At 39.2% G+C, this 27573-nt stretch overlaps 1 protein-coding gene across 1 annotated transcript in view; it reads left to right on the top strand.

Annotated features, from left to right (window-relative positions):
* LOC126474919 (protein ELYS) overlaps positions 1-27573 on the top strand; it is a 350083-nt gene that overhangs the window by 33943 nt on the left and 288567 nt on the right. The window contains exons 6-9 of the mRNA XM_050102423.1: positions 569-788; positions 1995-2145; positions 7285-7569; positions 19567-19760. Coding sequence (XP_049958380.1) covers positions 569-788; positions 1995-2145; positions 7285-7569; positions 19567-19760 — 850 coding nt within the window. The remainder of the gene's footprint in view (positions 1-568; positions 789-1994; positions 2146-7284; positions 7570-19566; positions 19761-27573) is intronic.

Consider the following 27573-nt stretch of genomic DNA (forward strand, 5'->3'; position numbering starts at 1 on the left):
TTTGTCGAAGGCCTAGTTGGCCGAAAGCTCATTTTGTGACAGTCTTTTTATTGTGCCTATCTGCAACTCAGCTCTCCGCTGCATGGTGAGCAGCAACTATCCATTCTATAATTTTGTTACAGTCTGTCCTGGATTCTCAATTGTTTACAAAAAGTATAATATCTTTGTGCACATATTTCTTACTTATGACCAAACTGTTATCCTTGTAATACTAAGCCCTCTTTCTTTAAGGCATGCAGGTGAATCACCGTTAATTTTTCTCCAGTATTTTAGTCACAAACCTGCAGCCCTAGCCAAGGTGAATCGGTGATACACACCTTAACAGTATCTGGGCAAAAGAATTACTGATGACTTGGACTCTTTTCCAAACACTGATTGAATATCAAATTTACTGAGAAATTGCCAGGAATTAGAATGTAGTTGGTAACTTGTTATTGTGGTGTTCAGAGCCGTTGTGCATTTTATAACAAGTACGATTTTACATCATAGTGTTTTGTCCGCTCGTAAGTAAATAAAAGTATTAAACTTATTTCACTTCATGTTCTCAGTAAGTATTTTTATGTCTTAGGTATGTGAGTCCAGTGATGGAGCAGACAATTCCAGTAGCTCACATCGCATTCCAGGAGCCATCAGATGATCCACGCAACTTCTGCTATGTGTGGACTGTGCACAGTCCCAGTGGTGAGATAAGTGATAACAGTAGTGACTCTTGCCACCCAGTAGCATTCATGTATGCTCTTTGCTACCAGTGGAAAGAATGGATTGATGGCTGTGGATATATCTATGAGGTTTGTTGCTTTTTTTAAAAATTCTATGATAAATTGGTTAGTTCATTCCTATGTCCCTCTTCAGTCCTTTTCTCTCTTCCCCTGTGCACTTCATATAGTTTCTTTATGGAATTTTCATTCAGATAATGAGGAACTCTTGCCTCCATTCATCAACTACTGGTTTTCATTGTGGAAATGTTGCATACCATATTTTTTTTCTTTTGATGTACATATTTTACAGTGTATCTTCTCCTCTGTGCTTAAACTTGAATTGCAAAAGATACAAAACTTCCTAGAGAATGAGGGCCTGAAAGAAATATTACACAATTCTATATTGGTTATTTTTTGATGAAATTAAGAGCATTTTAACATTTATGTAACTGAAACTTCCTGGCAGATTAAAACTGTGTGCCCGACCGAGACTCGAACTCGGGACCTTTGCCTTTCGCGGGCAAGTGCTCTATCATCTGAGCTACCGAAACACGACTCACGCCCGGTACTCACAGCTGTACTTCTGCCAGTATCTCGTCTTCTACCTTCCAGCAGTATCCTTTCTTTGAGGAGTGCTAGTTCTGCAAGGTTCGCAGAAGAACTTCTGTAAAGTTTGGAAGGTAGGAGACGAGATACTGGCAGAAGTAAAGCTGTGAGTACCGGGCGTGAGTCGTGCTTCGGTAGCTCAGATGGTAGAGCACTTGCCCGCGAAAAGCAAAGGTCCCGAGTTCGAGTCTCGGTCGGGCACACTGTTTTAATCTGCCAGGAAGTTTCATATCAGCGCACACTCCGCTGCAGAGTGAAAATCTCATTCTGGATTTATGTAACTCCTTCGTTGGAATACACTACAAGTAGACATTGTGTGTCATGTGAACGGCATGATGAGAAGAATTTTGTTGAAGATTGTAGCTTGTTAATACCCCCCTCTCCAAATCACCATTCTACCTCCAATAGCCACCAGGCTTACATAAATATTGCACAGAGATCAGTCATAAAAATTTTAGACTTTTATCATAATTTAAGTATATGTGTATATATTTTTTGCAACATCTTTCAGTGGAATGAAAAAGCGAATGAAGAGGGTTGATGTCACATACCCTGTCTCACACACATCGTACTATCTTATGTTAGACTGCATTGACATCTAGTGAGTTGAGTGCAGCCCCCTAATAACAATGCGGGAGAGGGTAAAAGAGTGAGAAGTTTCTCAAGGCTTGATGTTTTATTGTTTCTTAGGGCTTTAAAGGATGTAGCCAGCATTACTTCTTTGAAATGAAGGCATATGAGAACAAGGAAACACTTGGAGGGAACAGCCTCACCTGCCAAGCCGTCGGAACGGCTGTCTCAAGACAGCATCGATCCCTCGGGCCTGATGATTTTGATGACAGTAAGTCAGTCTGTAAACTTCATTAATTCCTAATAATGAGTTGTTTGTTTTAGCACTTGTATATGGTAGTTGTACACTTTGCAACAGGACTATTGGTTTGATTATATGATTTAGTTAATTTCCATTTTTCATCTGTCTCAGTTTTATCCTAATAATTATTGCCCACCACACATCAAGGATCTCTAAACTACTGAAGTAAATAACCTAAAAATAATCATAAGTGTCACCCATAGCCCTCATTCCACATGTCCATATCTCCAGCTCTCTGTAGTTGAAAAGAAACACTTATTTGATACTGTAAGGCAAGACGGAAATTGCTGCTGATACCGCATGAACCATATCTTGTGGAAAAATCATTATATTCAAAATTCATTTTTATAACATGCACAGATTGCATTCTTTCCTATCCACCTAGCACAGTTTAGAATCAAAATGCTGTTCACATTTTTACAAATTCTGTGTCTATAAAAAATCAACTAGGTCAGTCAAAGATAGTTTAGCTTGCCGTAAAAGTGGAAAGATGAATGGTCAACTCACCATGTGGATCTTAATACAAATAACACTCTCAGATTAACTAAGCCATTGCAGGTGAAGCAAATATTTGTGTATCGGTCACATGAAAGTCCAGTTCTGTACAAAGTGAATCAAATGCAATCAGGCTCTCTCACAATAATGCTAAGCTCCATCACATATAGTCATTCAAAGCCCAAATCACAATTGCTAAGATGATCACAAGCAATACATTGCGAGACTCCAGCAGACAGACATTCTCTCCCTCCCTCCCTGACTGACTTCCTTATTCTTTTGTACAGTAGATAAACATTTAAAGAATGTGCCATTTAAGTTTTGATGTTCTATTCCAGTAAATAAAGCTTGTACAATTTTTTAAGTAGAACTTAGTCGCTGTCCTCTGAACAGCACTTTCTGTTGTCACTGTACCGTATAATAATAACATAGTTTACTTGACATTGGGTTCATCTCTGTTGGTATATAGCCAGAAATGGTGCTGTAGTATCTAGATAATAACTTCATGATAAAGAGTAGATAATATCTTAGACATTCTCTACCAAAATCCAGCATTTTTGTAATAACTTTGAAAGTGTTAAATGTAACATTATAAAAATGTGTATATGACGATTGTAAATAATTTAGAAGTAAAGGGGACCTTTCACCAGTGAGAGGTCTGCTTTGCTCCTATATTATTTATATTCTACCATACATACATTGCAAGTTACCATATGATGCATGAGGGAGGGTATCCTGCAGCACTGTTAGTCGTTTCCTGTCCTTTTCCACTCACAAATATAGTGAGGGAAAACAACTATCTATATACCTTGATACAAGCCCTAATTTGTCTTATCTTAATGGTCCGTAGGCAAAATGTATGTTGCCAGAAGTTCAATCATTCTGCAGTCAGCTTCAAATGCCGATTCTCTAAATTTACTCAATAGTGTTCCTCGGAAAGTGTCTTGTTCCCTCCAGGGATTCCCATTTGAGTCCCTGAAGCATCTCTGTAATACTTGCATGTTGTTCCAACATACCGGTAACAAATCTAGCAGCCCACCTCTGAATTGCTTCGTTGTCTTCCTTTAATCCAACCTGGTGTGTACCCCAAACAGTTGAGGCAGTACTGAATAATGGGTCACATAAGTTTCCTGAAGAAGTTTCTGAAGAAGAGAAATTTGTTAACATCGAGTATAGATTTAAGTGTCAGGAAGTCGTTTCTGAAAGTATTTGTATGGAGTGTAGCCATGTATGGAAGTGAAACATGGACGATAACCAGTTTGGACAAGAAGAGAGTAGAAGTTTTCGAAATGTGGTGCTACAGAAGAATGCTGAAGATAAGGTGGGTAGACCACGTAACTAATGAGGAGGTATTGAATAGGATTGGGGAGAAGAGAAGTTTGTGGCACAACTTGACTAGAAGAAGGGATCGGTTGGTAGGACATGTTTTGAGGCATCAAGGGATCACAAATTTAGCATTGGAGGGCAGCGTGAAGGGTAAAAATCGTAGAGGGAGACCAAGAGATGAATACACTAAGCAGATTCAGAAGGATGTAGGTTGCAGTAGGTACTGGGAGATGAAGATGCTTGCACAGGATAGAGTAGCATGGAGAGCTGCATCAAACCAGTCTCAGGACTGAAGACCACAACAACAACAACAACAAGTTTCCTATGTGTGGTCTGTTTCACAGATGGATCACTTCGTTAAAATTCTCCCTGCTACAGTCTTTACCTGCTTATGCTGTTGCATATCAGTCTGCAACATTATTCCTAGATGTTTATTCTTTGTGACTGTGGCAAGCTGCACCCTACAAATGCTGTATTAGAACACTGCAGGATTCTCTCTCATACTCATCTTCATTTTCCTACATTTATTGCCAACTGTCATTCATCACACCAACTAGAAATTCTGTGTATGTCATCTTGTATCATCCAATAGTCACACAATGCCATGACCTTCCCGTGCATCACAGCATCATCAGCAAATGGCTGCAGATTGCTATTGTACAAAAGAATTAGGAAGTCGGTCAGGGAGAGATTGAGTGTCTGTCTGCTGGAGTCTCACAATGTATTGCTTGTTATCATCTTAGCAACTGTGTCTTGGGCTTTTACCCTTCTTATATATAGAAGTCACCTGTGCTTTTTTTCAGTCACTTGGGCTTTGTACTGGGTGATAGATTCACGGTAAATGCAAGATAAGTAAGGGGCCAGTGCCAGAGGGTACTCTTTGTGAAACCTAATCGGGACTTATTTGTTTTCAAGTGTTTCAGCTGTTTATCTACACCAGGGATACCTATTACTATGTCCTCCGTGCGGAAGTCTGTGTGATGGTTGAATGATGGTTTGAATGATTCTCCTAAGAGATAGCCTTTTAAATGCGAAATTTATAACTATACTTGTAGGATGTTTTTCTGCTGAAACACCTCCACTGTTAAAGTTTTCAGCAGATGTGAAATCCCAAAAAACTATCAGTAACTTGATGAATACTCAGCGTGACTCTACAGGTACTTCTATACAATGGTTTTGTAGTATACTACATATGCCATTAAAAGTTTTAGCTTTGTGTCTTTAAGATTTCAGCAGACATGAAACTTGTTCAAAACTTAGATTTTTGTAGAAGCTATTGAAAATGAGAAGATTCAAACATAGGATTAATTACATGTAAAAGTTTCTGAACCATTAAGAAAAGTTTCAACATTTTCAGTAGGCTTTTGTACAAGAGTATGGTTATGTGCTCAACTTAACACCACAGAACGAGGAAGGGGTGGGGGTAATTCCACTCTCTCTCTCTGAGTTAACTCGTACCTGTTGGCAGCTATCCTCCATACTTGCTTCCCCATGATTGCATTGTTTTCTTGGAGTTTAGAAACACATACATTATATTCAACTCCTATGCAAAAGAGCCAAAATGTCCAGTGAAGAATGAGGATGTTGCTGCTGTCTGAATAAAAGATTTTCCTGATACATTAAAGTAATGGAAGGAGTAAGGTAACCACTCACGGCACAGTAATGGTGTTCAGTAGTTGATAGAAATGTAAACAAAACTGGAAATGTTGAAAGTGGTTAACTTGCTCTTAGTCAGTTTGGCAGTAACCGTCCATTCAATTAGACAATTGGTTTGTGGTCATGCTTACATAAAAGATTGTGCAAGAGTTACAGTGGGGTTGCTATAAGACATAAATGTCTGCAAAGGTCTCCCTGCTCTGCATGAGTTTTACAGGTCTTGCTTGTGGGTTATCCATAGGAACATGATCTGTGAGCCAGGGAGTTGGGAGTAAGTATGGTGTAAGAAGAAACCGGGATATTTCATGAATTATTTATGTGATGAAATACTTCTTTTTTTGGAGAGATGTTAAGGTTTGTAGGTAGTGTTTTTATCACTTGGTAATTTGTTAGGTGAAGCTGTGGTGAAAGACATGTTGAACTTATTCCAATCAATGGTGATATTGGGTATACTTTGACTAAAATAACCTTGTGAATGACATTTCAGTGAGTTGAATGGTAGTGACTGTGTCAGACTGTCACAGCTGTTTCTACAGCACCACAGATTTGCTGTGTTGCCTGTTCTGCAGGTACAGGCAACAGTGGCTTGCCAGTTGGTGTAAGCGCCAATGGGTTGGAGGTGGCCCGGTGAGGCAGGCCACATGGGTTGAATGCTTGTTTGGTGCAGGCATAGCTTGCAGTAGAATGAGCACTTGGTATGTTGTGTATGAGCTGAGAGGTCTGCTCCCCACCACCAATATCTATCAGTAACAGTTAATTTAATGAAAGTGTGTTATGGGTATGCTCCTTTGCAGCTGGTTCATGAGGGAGAGGAAGGTGCCCTAAGATGAAGACAGAAAAAGGCTTAAAATTAATTCCGAATGAAGTAAACACAGTGGAGTGGAAAATTGGCATGAAAATAGTCCATGCACTCCAAACCAAAATAACTTACATTTGACATCCCAGTTATTCAATGTCGCTGAAGCAAAAGGAGTTAAGATATTGGGTGGCTAGTAAGGTAAATGGTTTCACATATGAAGGTGACGTAAGTGCCAATGTTTGTGTCGTGTATGTGTTTGTAAATCTTCACTACGAAGGAGAATTAGTTATTGATCAGAATGAGGTGGTGGGTTTGGAGTCACTTGGATGATGAGAGGTGACGTTTGGCCATTGGCAAGGCGATGGACATGAAAGTTGAAAAGTTGTGGGGTTAGTTACAAGGATGGACTTACAAAGAGTGGAGATAAAATTTAGTCCATCAGTGTCGAGTAGAAAGTTGACTCCAGTCAGTCAGTGTTGAAAACTGGAGGTCTGTTCAGCAAGGCCACTCCATAATTAGATTTAGTTTTCAGCAAGTGATTAGACTCATTGAAGTGATGTTACTTGGCTGTTTACAGGAGGTTGGTGTCCTTACTTTCTTATTGAACTGAGGAATAAACAGTCTTGGTCACATTTATTTGATTTATTCAGGTTACCGGTTTCAGCTTTACAGACAACATTGAATCTGAAAAAGAACAGTGACACAAAAGACATGCAGTTGCAAACAGAACAGATTAACAAGATGCATAATGCTTAAATCTTTATTTAATTCTTCAGTTTATTTAGGTTGCAAATTTTTTTATAATTTGTGTATGTGCCAATGTCTTGTTTCAGGTGTCAATGAAGGTGAACTAAGCTTATGCCTCTTCGCTTGGCAAAGTATGGATACAGACTGTAAGAGCATGTTACGTGTTGCATTATTTGATCTTGATCGATGGTACAAGGAAGAGATGCCACAGTCTGGAACTGGAAGTTACATAGTAGTTTTCCATCTTGAAGACACACTGCACTCGTCTACCAATCCTGTCCTTGATGTGGTTGTTGATGAGAGTTCACTCCAGCCCTACCGCTCAGATACAGGACATGAAGAGTACTACAGACCATCTGCTTTATCTTTTGGTGAGGTTATCTTATTTTGATGGAAGCTGTATGTACTTCTATTAAATTATGTGCCCTTATCTTTTACAGTGCTCTCGTCAGCATCAAACCTTAGTTATTTACCTGGAATGATCCAAGCATGGTAACAATTTTGGCTGCTTATTTTTTTCCCTTGTCAATATGTTTAGATTTCAGTCTCCAAAAGAGCTCTGACAAACAGCTTTCTGATACTAAAACTTAGCAGACAAAATGGTACTCAACATAAGAGACATCTACCTGCACTACTATGGCAAGGGAAGTAAATGTCATTTTGTTGAATGTACACTCATGTAGTAAGCAAAGGAAATGAGCAAATAGAATTGAGGTTCATTTACAACAAAAATGTGTAGATATAGATATGTAGATGCTACCACATATTATCCACTTGGCTGCTATTGCCTCACTGTTGAAGAGAAAAGTCTTGGTTGGCAAATAAGTGACTCAAGGTTAAAAAAATTGCTAAATCAGAGTAGACCAGTTTTTACAGTTTGTAACATATAATTCAAGGAAACTTGACATTTTAATTTCACAGAATGGGCATATGATTAGTGAAACTTAACAGTTCAGATTTCTAGGTGTTGAGATAGATAGTAAACTGTCAGGGAAAGCCCATGTTCAGGATCTTGTTCAAAGACTTAATGTTGCCATTTTTACTGTTCGAATGGTATCTGAAGTAAGTGATCGTCCAACACTTGTCCTTTGCTTATTTTCATCCGCTTATGTCGTATGATATTATATCCTTTGAGAATGGGGAGAGTTACTCCATACACACACACACACACACACACACACACACACACACACACATTTTGAAAGCAAAAAATCTGAAAGTGCAGCACTACAATGTGCTATGTTCAGCAACAATGGTATGGATGTATGGGTGCTAGTATTATTTAATTGCAAAGATAGAATACAGATCAGTTTTAGTTGTCTGCTGGATCTAGTTCAGGACCAAGTTGAATAACAAAGAAAAATACACAATAGTTTTTTGTTTAAATTCCCAGCTTCCATGTGTGATTTGAATATGTAGTATAGGAGGCACAAAAGTGTGAGCCATCCTGATTATTAGTGATTTATGTAACTTAAAAGTAACACAGAATACCCACTTGTAAAGATGTTTGCCAACAAACGTAATGGAAAGTCCTGAATTGAATGCAAGTAATGGATTGAGTAAAACTAATGTTCATCACAGAGGGTTGATAGGCACATAAACAAGAATCTGAACAATTCAATATCAGTATCATCAAAGTTTTCTATCTTCTCAATTTTTATGTTCTGTGTCATGATAGCATATCAGTGTGCAGAAAGCTTACATTTTCATCATGTGTTTCACTTTTTTCGCAACATGTAGTATTTTTTAAGAAGCACATTTACCACTTTTTAAAAAAATTATCTCATTCTAGTGCATTTAACCGTAATCAGTGTCATGGCATCTATTGAACGAAGAACAACTGTCACCCACTACCTTCAGAGAATGATGGAAATAGAGTCCAAAGCACACACCTCTCACACAGTTGCAGCAAGACGTGCTCTGTTGGCTGGAGGACAGGTGACCAGGGAGGCCACAGAAGCAGTCATACCTGCAGAATGTTTGTTGAACCATTGTGCTGGAGTTTATGTATATTGTCTGACATCACAGGCTGCCACTGGGGTGCAATAGGTGAATGAATGGAGGCATGCAATCAGTCAGTAGGTGTCTGTGTCATTTACCTGCGAGAGATTGTGGCAGACTTGTTGAGGGCTCCATCTTATCCTTTGTAAAAATCCTCCACATGAGAATATCTTTGCACCTTGCTGAATGGTGTCCTGTAAACAAGCAATGTGAATGGACTTTGCTGGCTTATGAAGTACTTGTACCATACAGATGACACATACTAACACCTAATGGTAATTATCAGTTCACAAACTTTTAGCTGTGCATGTTAGTCCATGTGACGTTTTCCAGGCTTAGTTGTCCAATACAGATAATTATATGCCTTTGCCAATTGCTGCTGTCCATTACGTGAGTGAGCAGTAGTGGAAGTTGTTTGCAATGGTGATGTTGCCCAGCAATGAATTGGTGAATGATGTTACTCTGTAGTCTTTCTATTAGTGTTGTTGTCCTTGGTTATGATGCCTGTCAACCACACATGGTTGCTCATGGCAATGGTGGTTTTCCCTGAATCGATGTACTCGGAATACACCCTTGACATATTCACTACTGGCCATTAAAATTGCTACACCAAGAAGAAATGCAGATGATAAACGGGTATTCGTTCGAAAAATATGTTATACCAGAACTGACATGTAATTACATTTTCACGCAATTTGGATGCACAGATCCTGTTGTTGTTGTTGTTGTGGTCTTCAGTCCTGAGACTGGTTTGATGCAGCTCTCCATGCTACTCTGTCCTGTGCAAGCTTTTTCATCTCCCAGTACCTACTGCAACCTACATCCATCTGAATCTGCTTAGTGTATTCATCTCTTGGTCTCCCTCTACGATTTTTACCCTCCACGCTGCCCTCCAATACTAAATTGGTGATCCCTTGATGCCTCAGAACATGTCCTACCAACCGGTCCCTTCTTCTGGTCAAGTTGTGCCACAAACTTCTCTTCTCCCCAATCCTATTCAATACTTCCTCATTAGTTATGTGATCTACCCATCTAATATTCAGCATTCTTCTGTAGCACCACATTTCGAAAGCTTCTATTCTCTTCTTGTCCAAACTGTTTATCGTCCATGTTTCACTTCCATACATGGCTACACTCCATACGAATACTTTCAGAAATGACTTCCTGACACTTAAATCTATACTGGATGTTAACAAATTTCTCTTCTTCAGAAACGCTTTCCTTGCCATTGCCAGACTACATTTTATATCCTCTCTACTTCGACCATCATCAGTTATTTTGCTCCCCAAATAGCAAAACTCCTTTACTACTTTAAGTGCCTCATTTCCTAATCTAATTCCCTCAGCATCACCCGACTTAATTAGACTACATTCTATTATCCTTGTTTTGCTTTTGTTGATGTTCATCTTATATCCTCCTTTCAAGACACTGTCCATTCCATTCAACTGCTCTTCCAAGTCCTTTGCTGTCTCTGACAGAATTACTATGTCATCGGCGAACCTCAAAGTTTTTATTTCTTCTCCATGAATTTTAATACCTACTCTGAATTTTTCTTTTGTTTCCTTTACTGCTTGCTCAATATACAGATTGAACAACATCGGGGAGAGGCTACAACCCTGTCTTACTCCCTTCCCAACCACTGCTTCCCTTTCATGTCCCTCGACTCTTATAACTGCCATCTGGTTTCTGTACAAATTGTAAATAGCCTTTTGCTCTCTGTATTTTACCCCTGCCACCTTCAGAATTTGAAAGAGAGTATTCCAGTCAACATTGTCAAAAGTTTTCTCTAAGTCTACAAATGCTAGAAATGTAGGTTTGCCTTTCCTTAATCTTTCCTCTAAGATAAGTCATAAGGTTAGTATTGCCTCACGTGTTCCAGTGTTTCTACGGAATCCAAACTGATCTTCCCTGAGGTTGGCTTCTACTAGTTTTTCCATTCGTCTGTAAAGAATTCGTGTTAGTATTTTGCAGCTGTGACTTATTAAACTGATAGTTCGGTAATTTTCACATCTGTCAACACCTGCTTTCTTTGGGATTGGAATTATTATATTCTTCTTGAAGTCTGAGGGTATTTCGCCTCTTTCATACATCTTGCTCACCAGATGGTAGAGTTTTGTCAGGACTGGCTCTCTCAAGGCCGTCAGTAGTTCCAATGGAATGTTGTCTACTCCTGGGGCCTTGTTTCGACTCAGGTCTTTCAGTGCTCTGTCAAACTCTTCACGCAGTATCATATCTCCCATTTCATCTTCATCTACATGCTCTTCCATTTCCATAATATTGTCCTCAAGTACGTCGCCCTTGTATAGACCCTCTATATACTCCTTCCACCTTTCCGCTTTTCCTTCTTTGCTTAGAACTGGGTTTCCATCTGAGCTCTTGATATTCATACAAGTCGTTCTCTTATCTCCAAAGGTCTCTTTAATTTTCCTGTAGGCAGTATCTAACTTACCCCTAGTGAGATAGGCCTCTACATCCTTACATTTGTCCTCTAGCCATCCCTGCTTAGCCATTTTGCACTTCCTGTCGATCTCATTTTTGAGACGTTTGTATTCCTTTTTGCCTGCTTCATTTACTGCATTTTTATATTTTCTTCTTTCATCAATTAAATTCAATATTTCTTCTGTTACCCAAGGATTTCTACTAGCCCTCGTCTTTTTACCTACTTGATCCTCTGCTGCCTTCGCTACTTCATCCCTCAAAGCTACCCATTCTTCTTCTACTGTATTTCTTTCCCCCATTGCTGTCAATTGTTCCCTTATGCTCTCCCTGAAACTCTGTACAACCTCTGGTTCTTTCAGTTTATCCAGGTCCCATCTCCTTAAATTCCCACCTTTTTGCAGTTTCTTCAGTTTTAATCTACAGATCATAACCAATAGAGTGTGGTCAGAGTCCACATCTGCCCCTGGAAATGTCTTACAATTTAAAACCTGGTTCCTAAATCTCTGTCTTACCATTATATAATCTATCTGATACCTTTTAGTATCTCCAGGGTTCTTCCATGTATACAACCTTCTTTCATGATTCTTAAACCAAGTGTTAGTTATTATTATGTTGTGCTCTGTGCAAAATTCTACCAGGCGGCTTCCTCTTTCATTTCTTAGCCCCAATCCATATTCACCTACTATGTTTCCTTCTCTCCCTTTTCCTACACTCGAATTCCAGTCACCCATGACTATTAAATTTTCGTCTCCCTTCACAATCTGAATAATTTCTTTTGTTTCATCATACATTTCTTCAATTTCTTCGTCATCTGCAGAGCCAGTTGGCATATAAACTTGTACTACTGTAGTAGGTGTTGGCTTCGTATCTATCTTGGCCACAATAATGCATTCACTATGCTGTTTGTAGTAGCTTACCCGCATTCCTATTTTCCTATTCATTATTAAACCTACTCCTGCATTACCCCTATTTGATTTTGTGTTTATAACCCTGTAGTCACCTGACCAGAAGTCTTGTTTCTCCTGCCACCGAACTTCACTATATCTAACTTCACTATATCTAACTTCAACCTATCCATTTCCCTTTTTAAATTTTCTAACCTACCTGCCCGATTAAGGGACCTGACATTCCACGCTCCGATCCGTAGAACGCCAGTTTTCTTTCTCCTGATAACGACATCCTCTTGAGTAGTCCCCTCCCGGAGATCCGAATGGGGGACTATTTTACCTCCTGAGATCCTGAGAAATCAGTACCCAGTACAACCACCTCTGGCTGTAATAACGGCCTTGATATGCCTGGGCATCGAGTCAAACAGAGCTTGGATGGCGTGTACAGGTACAGCTGCCCATACAGCTTCAACACGATACCACAGTTCATGAAGAGTAGTGACTGGCGTATTGTGACGAGCCAGTTGCTCGGCCACCATTGACCAGATGTTTTCAGTTGGTGAGAGATTTGGAGAATCTGCTGACCAGGGCAGCAGTCGAACATTTTCTGTATCCAGAAAGGCCCGTACAGGACCTGCAACATGCGGTTGTGCATTATACTGCTGAAATGTAGGGTTCCGCAGGGATCGAATGAAGGGTAGAGCCACGGGTCGTAACACATCTGAAATGTAACGTCCACTGTTCAAAGTGCCGTCAATGCGAACAAGAGGTGACAGAGACGTGTAACCAATGGCACCCCATACCATCACGCCGGGTGATACGCCAGTATGGCGATGATGAATACACGCTTTCAATGTGTGTTAACCGCGATGTCGCCAAACACAGATGAAACCATCATGATGCTATAAACAGAACCTGAATTCATCCGAAAAAATGACGTTTTGCCATTCGTGCACCCAGGTTCGTCGTTGAGTACACCATCGCAGGTGCTCCTGTCTGTGATGCAGCGTCAAGGGTAACCGCACCCATGGTCTCCGAGCTGATAGTCCATGCTGCTGCACACGTCATCGAACTGTTCGTGCAGATGGTTGTTGTCTTGCAAAAATCCCCATCTGTTGACTCAGGGATTGAGATGTGGCTGCACGGTCCGTTACAGCCACGTGGATAAGATGCCTGTCATGTCAACTGCTAGTGATACAAGGCCATTGGGATCCAGCACGGCGTTCCGTATTAACCTCCTGAACCCACCGATTCCATATTCTGCTAACAGTCATTGGATCTCGACCAACATGAGCAGCAATGTTGCGATATGATAAACCACAATCATGATAGGCTACAATCCGACCTTTATCAAAGTCGGAAACGTGATGGTATGCATTTCTCCTCCTTACATGAGTCATCACAACAACGTTTCACCTGGCAACGCCCGTCAACTGCTGTTTGTGTATGAGAAATCGGTTGGAAACTTTCCTCAAGTCAGCATGTTGTAGGTGTCGCCACTGGCGCCAACCTTGTGTGAATGCCCTGAAAAGCTAATCATTTGCATATCACTGCATCTTCTTCCTGTTGATTAAATTTCGTGTCTGTAGCACGTCATGTCGTAATTCTAGTACTTGCATGACCCTGGAGATGAAGATTGCAAGAATTAGTCACCACAATCTGGCCATGATCAAATGTGTGAAATTAGGACATCTTGCCACATCCCAGTCATATGACATGCCAAACTATTTTAGTTTCTGTGGCATCAAGAGCATTCTGGCTACCATACAGCACTATCTTTAATTAAATGATTGTGTAAGAATTCTACCAAAGTAGTGACACCAACATAATCATCAGTGTAGTATATAGGCACTCTGAAACTGCAACAAAATTACTTTCCTGACATGTTAATCATTTTTGTTGCATCTTTGAGGGCAGTTACATTATCCCTAATCAAAGAATGAAGAAGTGTTTTGTGCATTATATTTCTGTAAAATTTCCCTCTAGAATGTATTCATTAGCATTGATTGTTCAAACTGAAGTATTCTAAAAGAATTCAGAAATTCATCACTCTAGTCACCCCAAGTAAATAAGAGCTGTGGCACCAGAATATCTGAAAATTATATATGATGCATGAAAGCTTTAGAGGTTACATCATGATTACAATTTTCATTAATGGTTGACGGTAATACTGTCATTCACCAACCATTCTGACAGGAGTAACGAGTTGGAGTGGTGGGTGGTGCCCAAGTGTGGTATTACACTGCTTCTGCAGATACACTTGTCCACAATTAGATCCTACTGATGAAAGATCTGACAGTAAGTGTACAGTATTTTCTCCTTCCTTGCTAATATCAGTTATCATGGCTTGGAGTCCTAGCTCTGATCTACATCTGCATCTACATCTACATAGATACTACACAAGCCACCATACGGTGCGTGGCAGAGGATACCCTGTACCACTACTATAATCCGTTCATCATAAGGATAAACCTGATGTAAACATTGCACTATGTATTCTTCCACGTTTGCTGGACTTCATTGGGTTTCTGTTTCATGTGGGACTGTAGCTAAGCTGTCTCGAGTACTGTCAAGTATGATAATAAGGGCACATTTTGTGCTGTGCGTTATGCGCACATCGACTTAGCAATAATATGGGACCGCTTTACCGGCACATTGAACTTGGACAGCTCTGGCAAGCCAGCTGGTACGGCTAGCCTTCAGTGGCGTGGCCAGCTGCAGATCACACTTAAAAAAGAGACAGGCAGAGGAGCAATACAACTTGAATGTTATTTAATTTACCAGAATGAAATAATACACTGCAAATCTCCCACAACACACTCCTTAGACAACTGACAAAAACTGCTACACGTTATCGTTTAGCCATTAAAAACAAGAACGATGAAAATTCCTGACGTAAAGACAGGGTAATTTTGCTACATAAGCTGTATGTAACGTAAGAGATTATTGAAGGATTTCACTGTATAGTTAAATATTGAAGCCACTGAAGGTATTGCTTACAGTCAGTCATCTGGTGATCTCTTAGTTCCTTCCTTATCCGAATCTGAGAAATACATTTTAGTTCTGGAAGTGTCACCTGCTTTGTTGATAATGAGTCTACCAACAACAGAATCCATGAAGACAACCGGGCACAGCATTTTCTCTTCTTCTTTTATGACAAGCCATTCTATATCCCACCAGCGTTCGGCAGTGACGTGTGAAAAACCTGCATGTTTTAGTTCCAGTACATCTGGCAACTTAACAGCTTTGTTACTTCTCAGGCCAAATCCCACAGCTCGGCTCCAGATCAGTTCTGTTGGGTGCATACTGTAATGGTACAGTAGCAAATATAAAACTGCAGCATTTGTATGATGTGCTCGATGCCGTGAAAATGATTGTTTTTCATGTTTCTACGATACTTTTCTACCTCTGTGATATAAAACAATGGACACGTCCAAATAAAGAGGATTTGGTTTTTCATTTTTGCCTTAAAAATTAAATTGTTATTTTCTCTTAATTTAAACAACTTTTATGAACAGTCTTTCATAAGACATCTATAATTAAGAATGTGTATTTGAAATGGAAACAGAAATTTCGCATCCAATATGTAATTAGAAACAGGAAGATGTGCATTATTCATAAGAAATGATTGTGAGTTTTATAACTATGAGATGTAGGCATTTCAGATTGAACGAGGAAAAAAAGAAATTCTGGGGAGATTTAAACCAACGCACGAATAACAATGTCTGTTCATATACCATTACGCTTCCGTCGGCACTACACGTTCAATATGGATTCCTTTACTAACTACATTATATACAACACTGGGAAAACTTCAAAGCCGATTATCTCCATAAATTTATGAAAAACATTAAGAACAGCCTATTTCTTGGCACTTTTTAACCATGTTCCATGCACGTGTTTCACTACAGAAAGCAGCCTCAGCCATTTTTTTTTCTGCGCATTAACAGCGCGGCAATTGGAGCACAATGCTGCAGAGGCTGTGACTGTACACGATTTTTGAAATAAAAACTGTGTAGCTACAGCATGATTAAGAAAATCGTTGATGGCTGTTAATACATTTGAATATCTTATAGTTTCATTTAACATAACTTGTAATAAGATATCTATTACATAAGTAGGACCTACTTCCAAGAGAGTAACAACACCAATGTACATGTGCTACTGCATCTGATGAAGCACCGCATTTTTGTTTGTTTACATCAAGTTTATTCTTATGATGAACAGATTATAGTCATTTCCTTCCCTTGTCCACTCGGAAATAGAGCGAGGGTAAAACAACTGTCTATATGCCTCTGTATAGCCCTGATTTCTCATATCTTATCTTCTTCGTCCTTCCATGCAGTGTATGTTGGCAGCAGTAGAATCGTGTGGGAGTCAGCTTCAAATGTCATTTCTGTATATTTTCTCAACAGGTTTCTCGAAAAGAACTTTGCCTTCCCTCCAGGCATTCCCATTTGAGTTCCCTAAGCATCTCCGTAACACTTACATGTTGTTTGAACTTACTGGTAGTAAATCTAGCAGCCTGCCTCTGAAAAGCTTCGATGTCTTCCTTCAGTATGACTTGGTACGGATCCCAAACACTTGCGCAGTATTCAGGAATAGGTCGCATCAGTGTCCTTTATGCTGTCTCTTATACAGGTGAACCACCCTCTCCTAAAATTCTTTCACTAAACCGAAATTGACTATCGTCCTTCCCTACCAAAGTTCTCACACGCTCATTCCATTTTGTATTGCTTCGCAAAAATACACCTAGATATTTAAACAACTTGACTGTGTCAAGCAGGATATTAGTAACACTATATCCTAACAGTATGGGTTTGTTATTCCTACTCATCTACATTAATTCTGTTAACCACCCAGTGGCAACATTGGAGCACTATTTTATCGTTGAACTGATGACAGGCTGACACAACATAAAATTTATTATAAACATTTTGTTTTTCTCTTGTATACAAAAGTCACATGCTTCTTAGCATAGAACTGATCATTGTTTTCTATGTTTAATAAGCATAGAAAGTGGTGTTTCCATTTTACGCTAATTATTTTAATGACTGACTCAGTCATCTTCTTCAGATGTTGCAAGTCGTGCCATTTTGCATACTCTCTGCTTGGGCTGCGAGTAGACTGTGAACTGTTGTTGGTTTTGTGTCATTATTTATAGATGATTGTGTTTGACTCTGACATCCACTACTATTTTTGAGTTTTTTTTTTTTGTGACACACTCTAAGGAATAAAGTTGTCTGAAAACCTAATAAACAGGAACATAGGTTTTAGTTTAAACAACGCTCTGGGTCTGGAACATTGTCCAGAAAATAAGGTTTCCACTTATTTTTCTCAATGAAAAACATGTTAATTGGCATTGAATAATTCATGTGTGGAAAGCTTAGACTTTCACCCATTTTTTACATAATCACTGTTGAGATCAATGCATTTTTGCATTCAGTGTACCATCTTCTGTATGCCTGCATTGTAGAACTCTCCAGCCGCATCACGATGTTAGTGTAAAATCCCTTCTTCAGCTCCTCTCCGGTTGTGAAATGCACCCCATCCAGGTGTTTCTTCAATTCAGGGAAGAGATGGAAGTCACTCGGGTTATGTCTGGACTGCAGGGCAGGTATGTGACAGTATCCCATCAAAATTTGTTAATGAAATTGGTTGTGACATGGGCAATGTGCAGGTGAGCACTGTTCTGATGGAAACTCACTCCCTTCGTGAGCATGCCTCTCCTCTTGTTTTGGATTGCGCAGCAAAGGTTTTTCAACATTTCACAGTAGCGGTCCACATTGATTGTTGTACTGGCAGGCAGGAATTTGCTCAACGATAATCTGTTCCTGTCTCAAAACATACTACTTCCCATCACTTTGCTGGCAGACTAAACTTCTGCGGCTTTGGCGAAACTGGATGTTTCCACTGATGGGGTTGTTTTTTCATTTCCAATGTTGTTTAGTGGACCCAGGTCTCGTCCCCAGTGACACCAGAGTTCAAGAATTCCTTATTATTAGTTGTGTGGGTCTGAAGGTAATTCATGGGCCACTTCCACATGTGTCTGCTTGTGGGCTTCTGTAAGCATTCTTGGGACTTGCCTTGCACAAATCTTGGCATACCCTAAATTGTCTGTCAAAATTTTGTCAGTGCTGATCTTGCTGACTTTAGAGCTCATCTTGCAGAGCTCCAAACCATCACCTTTTGACCTTTCAGCCATTGCATCTTCCACTTTCGCAATCATTTCGTCTGAAACCGATGGGAATCCAGAACACTGTCCGTCATGGACGTTTGTACTTCAGTCTATGAATTGTTTGCACCATTTGTGCACATGTTGAACGCTCATACAGGTTCCTTTGTAGACTTAACAACAATTGGGACTGAATGTCCACTGACGTAATCTGTTTAGCACACAAAAAACAAATCACAGACTGTAATTCGCACATAATTTGAGAAGTGAATGGTAGTTCCATTTCTAAGAGCTGCTAAGCAAAGACTGTGTGTCCCAGGTAGCTCGCTGGGGCAGGTAATAGGAGAGGGAGAACCAAGCTACAGGCTAGAGCTTCCGGATTCTATGTAACTGCATTCCTCGTGACTGAAGGTCCTTAGGAGCCTTATTTTACAGACAACCCTATACTAAGATCGCGCCAACTATCACATCCACCAGAGCTAGGAAATGTTAAGTGAATGTGCATTCTACAGATTATCAGTAGAGGCTCTGAACAACAAAAGAGCATCAAAGGGAATAGTGGATGTTGGGAGTCAAACTCACCAGCAGCTATGTTGGTGGAATTCGGGCAATGTGTGTTCAAAACAGCATAATTAGCAGTACCTAAAGAATTATGGGACATTGTCGAAATATCATGCATAAAATGAAAACTACTTGGTTATACACCCAGAACAACACAAAATAATGGTCTAACACAGCTGCATTGGCATATGGAAAGTGTGTGAAGTTAACATACTGTCGGCAGTCAGCGTATTAGACAAGAATTTAACCTCACTTTTACTGTGTATGTGTATTGGTTAAGAGAATGTTTGTTTGGTCTGTTTCAGTTTCACAGATACTCTTTGAAGATGAGTTGGTGGAAATCAGTCACCCTGGTGAACAGCAGTTTTTGCTCTCACATCTTGACAAAAGTGGTCCTCTTGCTCTGCTGCACCCTGCTCAGCTATACAAGCATTGTCTCAGCATTGGATTACGGCCGGCACTTTTTGATATCACAAGTCCGTCAAGTGAAGTATCTTTGGTATGTACTTGAATTTTTTATTTTCAAGCAGAAAGTTTTCAGAATGACATTTACTCAAGTGGATAAAGTGTGAAATGTTTTCTCATCCTGTGAGTGTATTCAGGACTGCAGCAGTCTTGCAGAGTAATGATTGACATTGGACATACATTTAAATTTTCATATTTTCTCAGGTTACTTTCTCAAAGTTTGATAAACTACTTATAAAATAGAAAAAAAGTGATTCATTGTTCGTGTTCACGTCCTATCATTTATTAAATAATACATATACTTTTATATTTGATGAAGTTTGGTTTCCTTAGCGTAATTTGTTCCTAGAGCTCTATCTCATATGTGTTGGACTAATTTTTAGCTTTTAGTTGGAGTCTTTTTTCTAGTAATTAGTTGTACATGTTGGAGATAAGTTAATTAAGCAGGCTTTCAGAGGCTTTGAGTAATTAATGTAGGGAACCACTACTATGTACTGGTTTGTTTGTGAAGAATGGGCATTTTAACGTATCTCAGCCCAAGGTAAACAATTTTTTGGTTAGTCATTCCCCACATGTTATATTGTGGTGACTGTTGTGTATGAAAACTATGTATCCAGTGGATCTGAAAATGTGACATTGTGGCTTACACAGAGTTCTCTGCATCTCCATGACTTCCCGTACGTCTTGTGGAACGTCTGAAGTTACGTGCTGAAAGAATTTCTCAATGCTTTTAGCACAACTCTTTATTAGCCTTGTACAGACATTGAGCCACATAGGACTTCATTATTCCCAGTAATGAGTTACCTTGCATGATAAGGTCCGTGCTTGAATGCTTGAAAGTTGCTGGAGACACTGCTAAACCATGCTCCGTCAGAGGCCTTAAAATTGTTCGTCAAGAAACTAATGCACCTGAATAATAAAGTGCGCTGGAGCTGTTTCCTTCTGCAACCACATTTAAGTGATAATACGTAATTCCGTTGTCTTTACGACAGGTCCAGATACAAATTTCCATTCATGCACCTTTCGAAAAGACATAGTTCGGACAAATATCACGATGACATTCTGGTCTGTATCATAACATGAGGCTGGTTTCTTCTAACTTTTACGTGTAATGGGGATTTTCCGTAGACCAAAGAACCACGTTTCTCCTGTGTGAACTGTGACATATTGTACACCCTTTAGCATGGCACGAAATTTGGAAATTGCACAAGCAAAGCACATCAGGCTGCAACTTGCTGCTGCATGTTGACGGATAATTCATTCACAGTCGTCGGTATCCTCCTCATTTTCAAGTCTCTTGTAATGCGGCCCTGCATGGTTGACTACAGTACTTAATGTTAAACTGCTCCTTTGCAAATGAATTTTATTGAAGACTGCTTAATTGATTGAGTGCAGACAGCCTGTGTTTCCTTTAGTGTTTTCTTAAGTCTGTTACATGCCTTTCCTTTGGCACTGCATGAAACAAAAGTATGTACGAGGGGTCACTCCAAAAGAAAGGCACACTATTTTTGTAAAAATACAGTTTTCATTCTACATGTGTGAAAGTTTTGCAGTGTGTAGACACATCCTTCCCACTTGTTTTCAAACTTAGTTAAACCTGTTCCCGTGAGTGGCGCCGTCACAGCATGTCTTCAAGATGGCTGCTACCCGTGGCGTTCATCAGAGGCAACGTGCTGTCCTAGAATTCCTGTGCTGTGAAAATGAGGCAGTGAGAAACATCCACAAGAGGTTGAAAAAGGTGTATAGAGATGCTGCTGTCGATCGCTGGACAGTTAGTCGGTGGGCAAGCAGGTTACATGATGAAAGTGAGCACAGCAGTTTTGAGGATTGTCCTTGCAGTGGCAGGCCTCGTTCTGCACACACTCCAGACAACGTACAGAGAGTTAACGAGTTGGTGACTGCTGACAGACGCATCACAGTGAACGAATTGTCATGCTACGTTGGGATAGGGGAAGGAAGTGTTTGCAGAATACTGAAAGTGTTGGCGCTAATAAAGGTTTGTGCCAGTTGGGTTCCCAGGATCTTGACAGGAGCTCAGGCACCCACATACACACCATCAGTATCTCCTCAACAGTATAACTAAGTATGGACTCGTCAGCCACAGCTTCCCAAGTGAAACAATGAAATACTGAGACAAAATAAAACAATATTGACAACAAGGCTTTTTGTCTGTTTCAAAGGAGCAATACCACTAAAACAAATTTGATTTCCTCAGTTGTACAATGTCAATGGGTGCAGGTACTTCTTAGGTACCCAGTAGGTTAAAATTTCAGTAGCCATACAGTGTCTGTGCAAGTGTTAGCTATAATGTCATAAACTGGTGTCTTTACTTGACTGCAGAATTAATAATACAATCATATCATGTCCCATGACTGAGCTAGACGAGGGACAGTACTACCTTGACAAATCTGTTGATGAATAAACTATACACGGAGATGGTTCATAACATTGTGTGCAAAGCATTCCATTGTCCTATTACATTAAAACTACATAATCTTATCAGTTTTCAACAATTGAACTTTGTTGGTGCTGTATATCTGAGGAACATTTTGTAGGTTTTATTATTTGGCTGACTGCAAATTATATAAGATCAGGTCAGAAATATAATTTATATTACCAGCTCGAAAATTTACAATTACAGTAAAATTTAATTTATGTGATTTTCAATATACAACAGAAAAAAACATAAGTGTGAAAAAAGCATATATGAAATATAGCCCCATACTACCAAATTAATTGGTAAACACAAATGAAAAATCCAGTAAATAAAAAGTTACATTCTACAAAACGTTATATAGGCTTACTAGGTACTGTACTCAACAAAGATATAAAGATAAATGTAAACCTCTACAGAGAAGAAAATGTTGCTTTGTAAAAAAGTCCGTAATTTTTGCTTGCTTTTCCTTTGATGTGGCAATAGCGTACACTGTACCCTCAAAACGGGATAACTCGTTATTTCACCAGAAACATTGTGGTATGTCACAAATAGTTTAATTATTTCTAACGCATTTACTGCATTGTTAACATCACGGAGGAATGCTGAGGTTCGTCTATATCATCCTCATAGTCAGTTTCTTCCTCGTCCAGGTCCCACAATGCAAATTGAATCTCATGGGTTCTGTAGTGATGAGGTTTTTATCAATGTTCACGTAATCCTCAAATGATGCTTGCTCTTAAAGTCGATTCCATTCTTCATCATGAGGTGAAATACGGTCAGCATGATCATTTCCACCCTGATCATGGACTTCATTTCCAAATCCAGTTTTTTGGAAACAGTTCTGAATGGTATCATCTGAAACTCTGTGCCATGAAGCTGCAATGTAGTGCAATGCCTATAAGGGGGAAACAAATTTATGAATTATTTGTCGAAGTGTTCTTTGGCTCCGGTTGCACAACATGAAATAAATGGCAAGTAAAAATTTTGCCTGTAGAATGTTTGTTTTCATTTCTTCCTTTTTTCGATGTCTACACACCTGATGGCATGCTGCATGAGCATTTTGCAATAATGCAGTTTGAAATTATGTATCACTCCAATGTAAAGTGGCTGGAGCTCACTCGTGCAATTCGCTGGAAAGAATTCCACAGTCACATTTCTCAAATAGAAAGTAAGGGGAGGATGTGCTGCACACCTGTCTATGAACAATAAAATATTCCGGCCTGCTGCACCCATTTTCCCATCAACACTTCGAAGCCAGCCTTCGGAAACTTTTTTCGTCAACCACGATTTCTTGTTACCAGCATATTTTGTGGGAAAAATGACAATGTTCTTAAAACAATGGGGCTTTGCAAATTTCCCGGTTGTAAGTGTGGGTAGCTTCTCACTACCATCACCTTTAGCACATAACAGCACTGTTACATGTTCTTTACTTTTTCTTTCCTCCATGGCAGTTCTCACTTTTGAATGCTGTTGTGTGGCCAGGCATTACATTGTAAAACAAGACTGTCTCATCCGCATTGAAAATGTTTTTGGGAGCATATCGGGATGTCAGTTATTTCAAACGGGTTTCCTTCCAATGTCGCACTGCCTCGGGATTGACACTTTTGCTTTGTCCACATACATTCTGACAGCTGATGCGAAGTCTTACCTTAAATTTGTGCAGCCAACCTGATGTAGCACTGAAATTTTCCACACCGAGTCAAATTGCAGATTCATTTGCTTTTTCACAAAGCATTGGGACACTACTAGGAATGCCTTCTGCTCTATGTTGCCTGAACCACTGCAACAAACAATCTTCCATGTCTTCATATTTCCCGCCCTGAATGCAAGTCTGCTTACTAGTAGAAATTTCAAACACACATGCACTATCTTCAATTTCCTTTGCCTTTGCTACTATATAATTTAAAGTAGACTCAGAAATTCCTAATTCGTTGGCAATATCCAGTCGCTTTCGATTACTGTTTTCTTTCACAACTCTCAAAATCCGTAGCTTTTCAGCAATAGTAATGCTTTCCTAGTTTTTTCCGCTCATGTAACCAGTTCTCAAAATAATTAGAAATACAGTAATACGGTACTATAGCCTATACAGTATGAGGTGTGATGTGTTTCGGGATTTCTGAGTGACACGCAACAATTCTTGTCCAGTTATGCCATAGTTCGGCAGAAGTCGTGTAATTTCAGGGAAACAAATGAGTGCTACACTTACTATCAATCTTCCCTTTGGCTATCACCACTGCCGTAGAAAGCTTCATACATTATACTGTACTTTCCAATACCGTACAATCTCTGTATATCATCTGGTTTTTGTGACGACTCTATTATTGCAGTTTATACTGTTTTTGCGTGTCTGTCAATCTATAAAACAATCTCAAGTCTGTCACATTAAAAATTAAGTGTTAATTGGATTCAGATGCTCACAACAAAGTGATTTTCTAGTTGGCAATGTCATCAAACATTTCAGCAAAGTTCCTTCATAATGGTCGACAATGACTTAATACTATTCCCTGTAGTTCAGTTTTACTTGTGGCATCAGCGGTGTAGTGTGCTGATGTTGGCAGCACCATCTTCATATAATGCAAATGTTTTGTTATGAAATGTCCATTTTACAAGTATAACTAATTTACTGAACGGAAAAGGGTACATACAAGAATCTGCCAACCATAGAGCAAGAACAGATTTAATTATTTACTTTGTGGTGAAATGAATTCCCAGCAATGAATGGTCGTTGCCAACATCAACATGCTACGCCACTGACGACGTAAGTAAAATTATACCTGGTCTGCAGTTGTGTGCACTGCAGTTGCATTGTCATTGCATTTGCAAGAGAAGCAGAAGAAAAGGAAACATACTTGGGTGAAGCCGTGTACTTCACGGCAAGATGCGAAAGATATGCAACAAAATTTGCTATGGGAGCTGCAAGTCGAGGACGTAAAGTCTCATGAAAATCCTTTTGGGAATAGATGGGAGTACATTTCAATATGTGCTCAAGAAACTGGCTTCTCATATTATGATGCTGAACATTGTCCTCAGAAATGCTACATCCGCAAAAGACAGACATACCATAATACTGCGATTTCTAGCTACTCAAGTGTACAGTACTGGTACAGCACTCTAATGCTGCAGTGCACATTGACGAAAATAATACCAGAAACATTTGAAGCTATTTATAACACACTGAAGGAGGAATATGTGAAGGCAAATAAATTTAATATGTACTGCAGATTTGAAAAATTTTTATTTCCACAGAAGTTGTAGATTTCCTCCTTCATATTCTCGGGAGGTATATCCTGGCATACTTCACGGCTAATAGCAACCGCAATTTTTTAATAGCTCTCATTTTTTATTCTGTTTTCGTATTCAGGATGTTGTAAGCTACACAGTCCTTCATCTGCCTTGAATATTTCTATCAGTTTCATTATATATGCGACGCACCATGTAAATTTGGGAGTCATATTGATTAACATTGTGTGTCAGACAACCACAGTGATGATAGCGCTCCAGGTGGTTGATTTCTCCATGCAGTAAGCATAAGACGAATGTTTCCTTTGATCAAATCTAAGGTGAGGCGCTAGATTTGATCGAAGAAAATTTGACCAATGCCTAATTTTGATAAAGTTCTTTATTACACTATCAAATTTTATTATACGGCCATACCAGTCCACTTCCCAGCAACCCACTCTGAAACACTGCATCGTAACTTGTGCGCACTGTGGATATTTCACTGGGATATGAAAAAAAAAGCATAAGTGAGAAAAACATATAAGTGAAAAATGTATAAATGAAGTTTTACTGTAATCTCTATTAATTTTGCTATTCTGAATGAAAATTTCATACAAACTGCCTCATCCATTGAATAATAAACAAGAAAAATTGTTGGTTGATTTCTATTTATAATGGCAGATATCACCATATCATAAATAAGTTCTCATGTAAATCTGAAAAAACTGGGCAGTGAAGCTATGGCGATTCATGCTTGACTGCAAAGGTTTGTGGCTGGCAATATGCTGTTTGCCCTAAATGTCCTGACATACTGTCTGAAAAGCATATTGCAACATGGTAAAGATTGCTGTAGATCACAGCTGCACCTTTTTTAGATAGGAGTCAGCAGATAACTATCCCATCTTAAAAGAAGTCTAACAAAGGAACCAACTTCAGAGGATTTCAATAATCCAAGTAGTGAAGGATTTAGCATATTTCATCAGTATAGAAGAGATATTAGAGATAAAGTTAGTGAACTGCTTATAGAAAATAACTATGACATTATTGGTATATCAGAGTGCCACTTAAATAACTTGACAATTCAGAGGCTTCCTTTAACAGGATACAGATTAGCTGGCTGTTTTTCAGTGAGTTCTTTGCAGAACGGGGCAGTGGCCATGTATGTAAAAAAAAATCAGTATTCCATTCGAGTCTGTAGACGTATCAAAGCACTGCACTGAACAGGTATTTGAATGCTGTGCTAGGCAGTTGAATTTAGTGAAACTAAACTTCTAATTGTTGTTATTTATAGGCCCCTTAACTCTGATTTCAGAGCATTTCTGCTTGAGCTGGAGAGGGTTTTTGGTTCACTTTACTTATAGAAAGTGGCAAAATTAGTTGTATATGGTGATTTCAATATTGATTTTGTATGTGATTGTGCAAGAAAAGGGATGTTAGAAGAGCTCTTAAATTAATGTGATCTGATGCAGACTACGCTTTTTTCAACTAGGGTGCAGGGGAAATAGCACAGCCATAGGCAATGTTTTTATTCAGTCTTCATTTTTAGATGGGCATTCTGTTGGTAAAAGGGTGAATGGCCTTTCAGACCATGGTGCAGAAATTTTAACACTAAAAGGTTTTTGTATTCAAACAGATCTTTTATGTAATTACAAACTATGTAGAAAAGCTAATCCAATGGTAATAGTGCCGATAACATTGATGACAAATATAATGCTTTCCTTAACACATTTCTCATGCTCTTTGAAAGTTACTTTCCACTAGAACGTGCTAAACAAGATACTAGCAGTACAAGGCAGCCTGCGTGGCTGACTAGTCGGATAAGCATATGTAGAACAAAGTGGGAATAATTCAAAATGTTAGAAGTAGTCACAATCAAGCTACAGTAACCCATTCCAAACAGTACTGTAAGGTACTTAAAATTGTTACTAGGAAGGCAAAGAGTATGTGACACACAAATGGAATAGCTAATTCTTATAATAAAATTAAAATCTCATGGTCAGTTGAGAAGGAAGTGTCTAGTCAGCAGCACATGGATGACAGTATAAAGTCAGTATGTAGTAGAAATGGTTTCTGTTACTGAAAAGGCGGATATAAGTAATGTGTTTAACAACCACTTTCTGAACATTGCTGGGGAATTAAATAAAAATTTAGTTTCTACCAGCAGTCGCATAACTCTCTACTTAGGACTGAT

This window comes from Schistocerca serialis, chromosome 4 (genome assembly GCF_023864345.2).
Source record: "Schistocerca serialis cubense isolate TAMUIC-IGC-003099 chromosome 4, iqSchSeri2.2, whole genome shotgun sequence".
Taxonomy (NCBI): Eukaryota; Metazoa; Arthropoda; class Insecta; order Orthoptera; family Acrididae; genus Schistocerca; species Schistocerca serialis.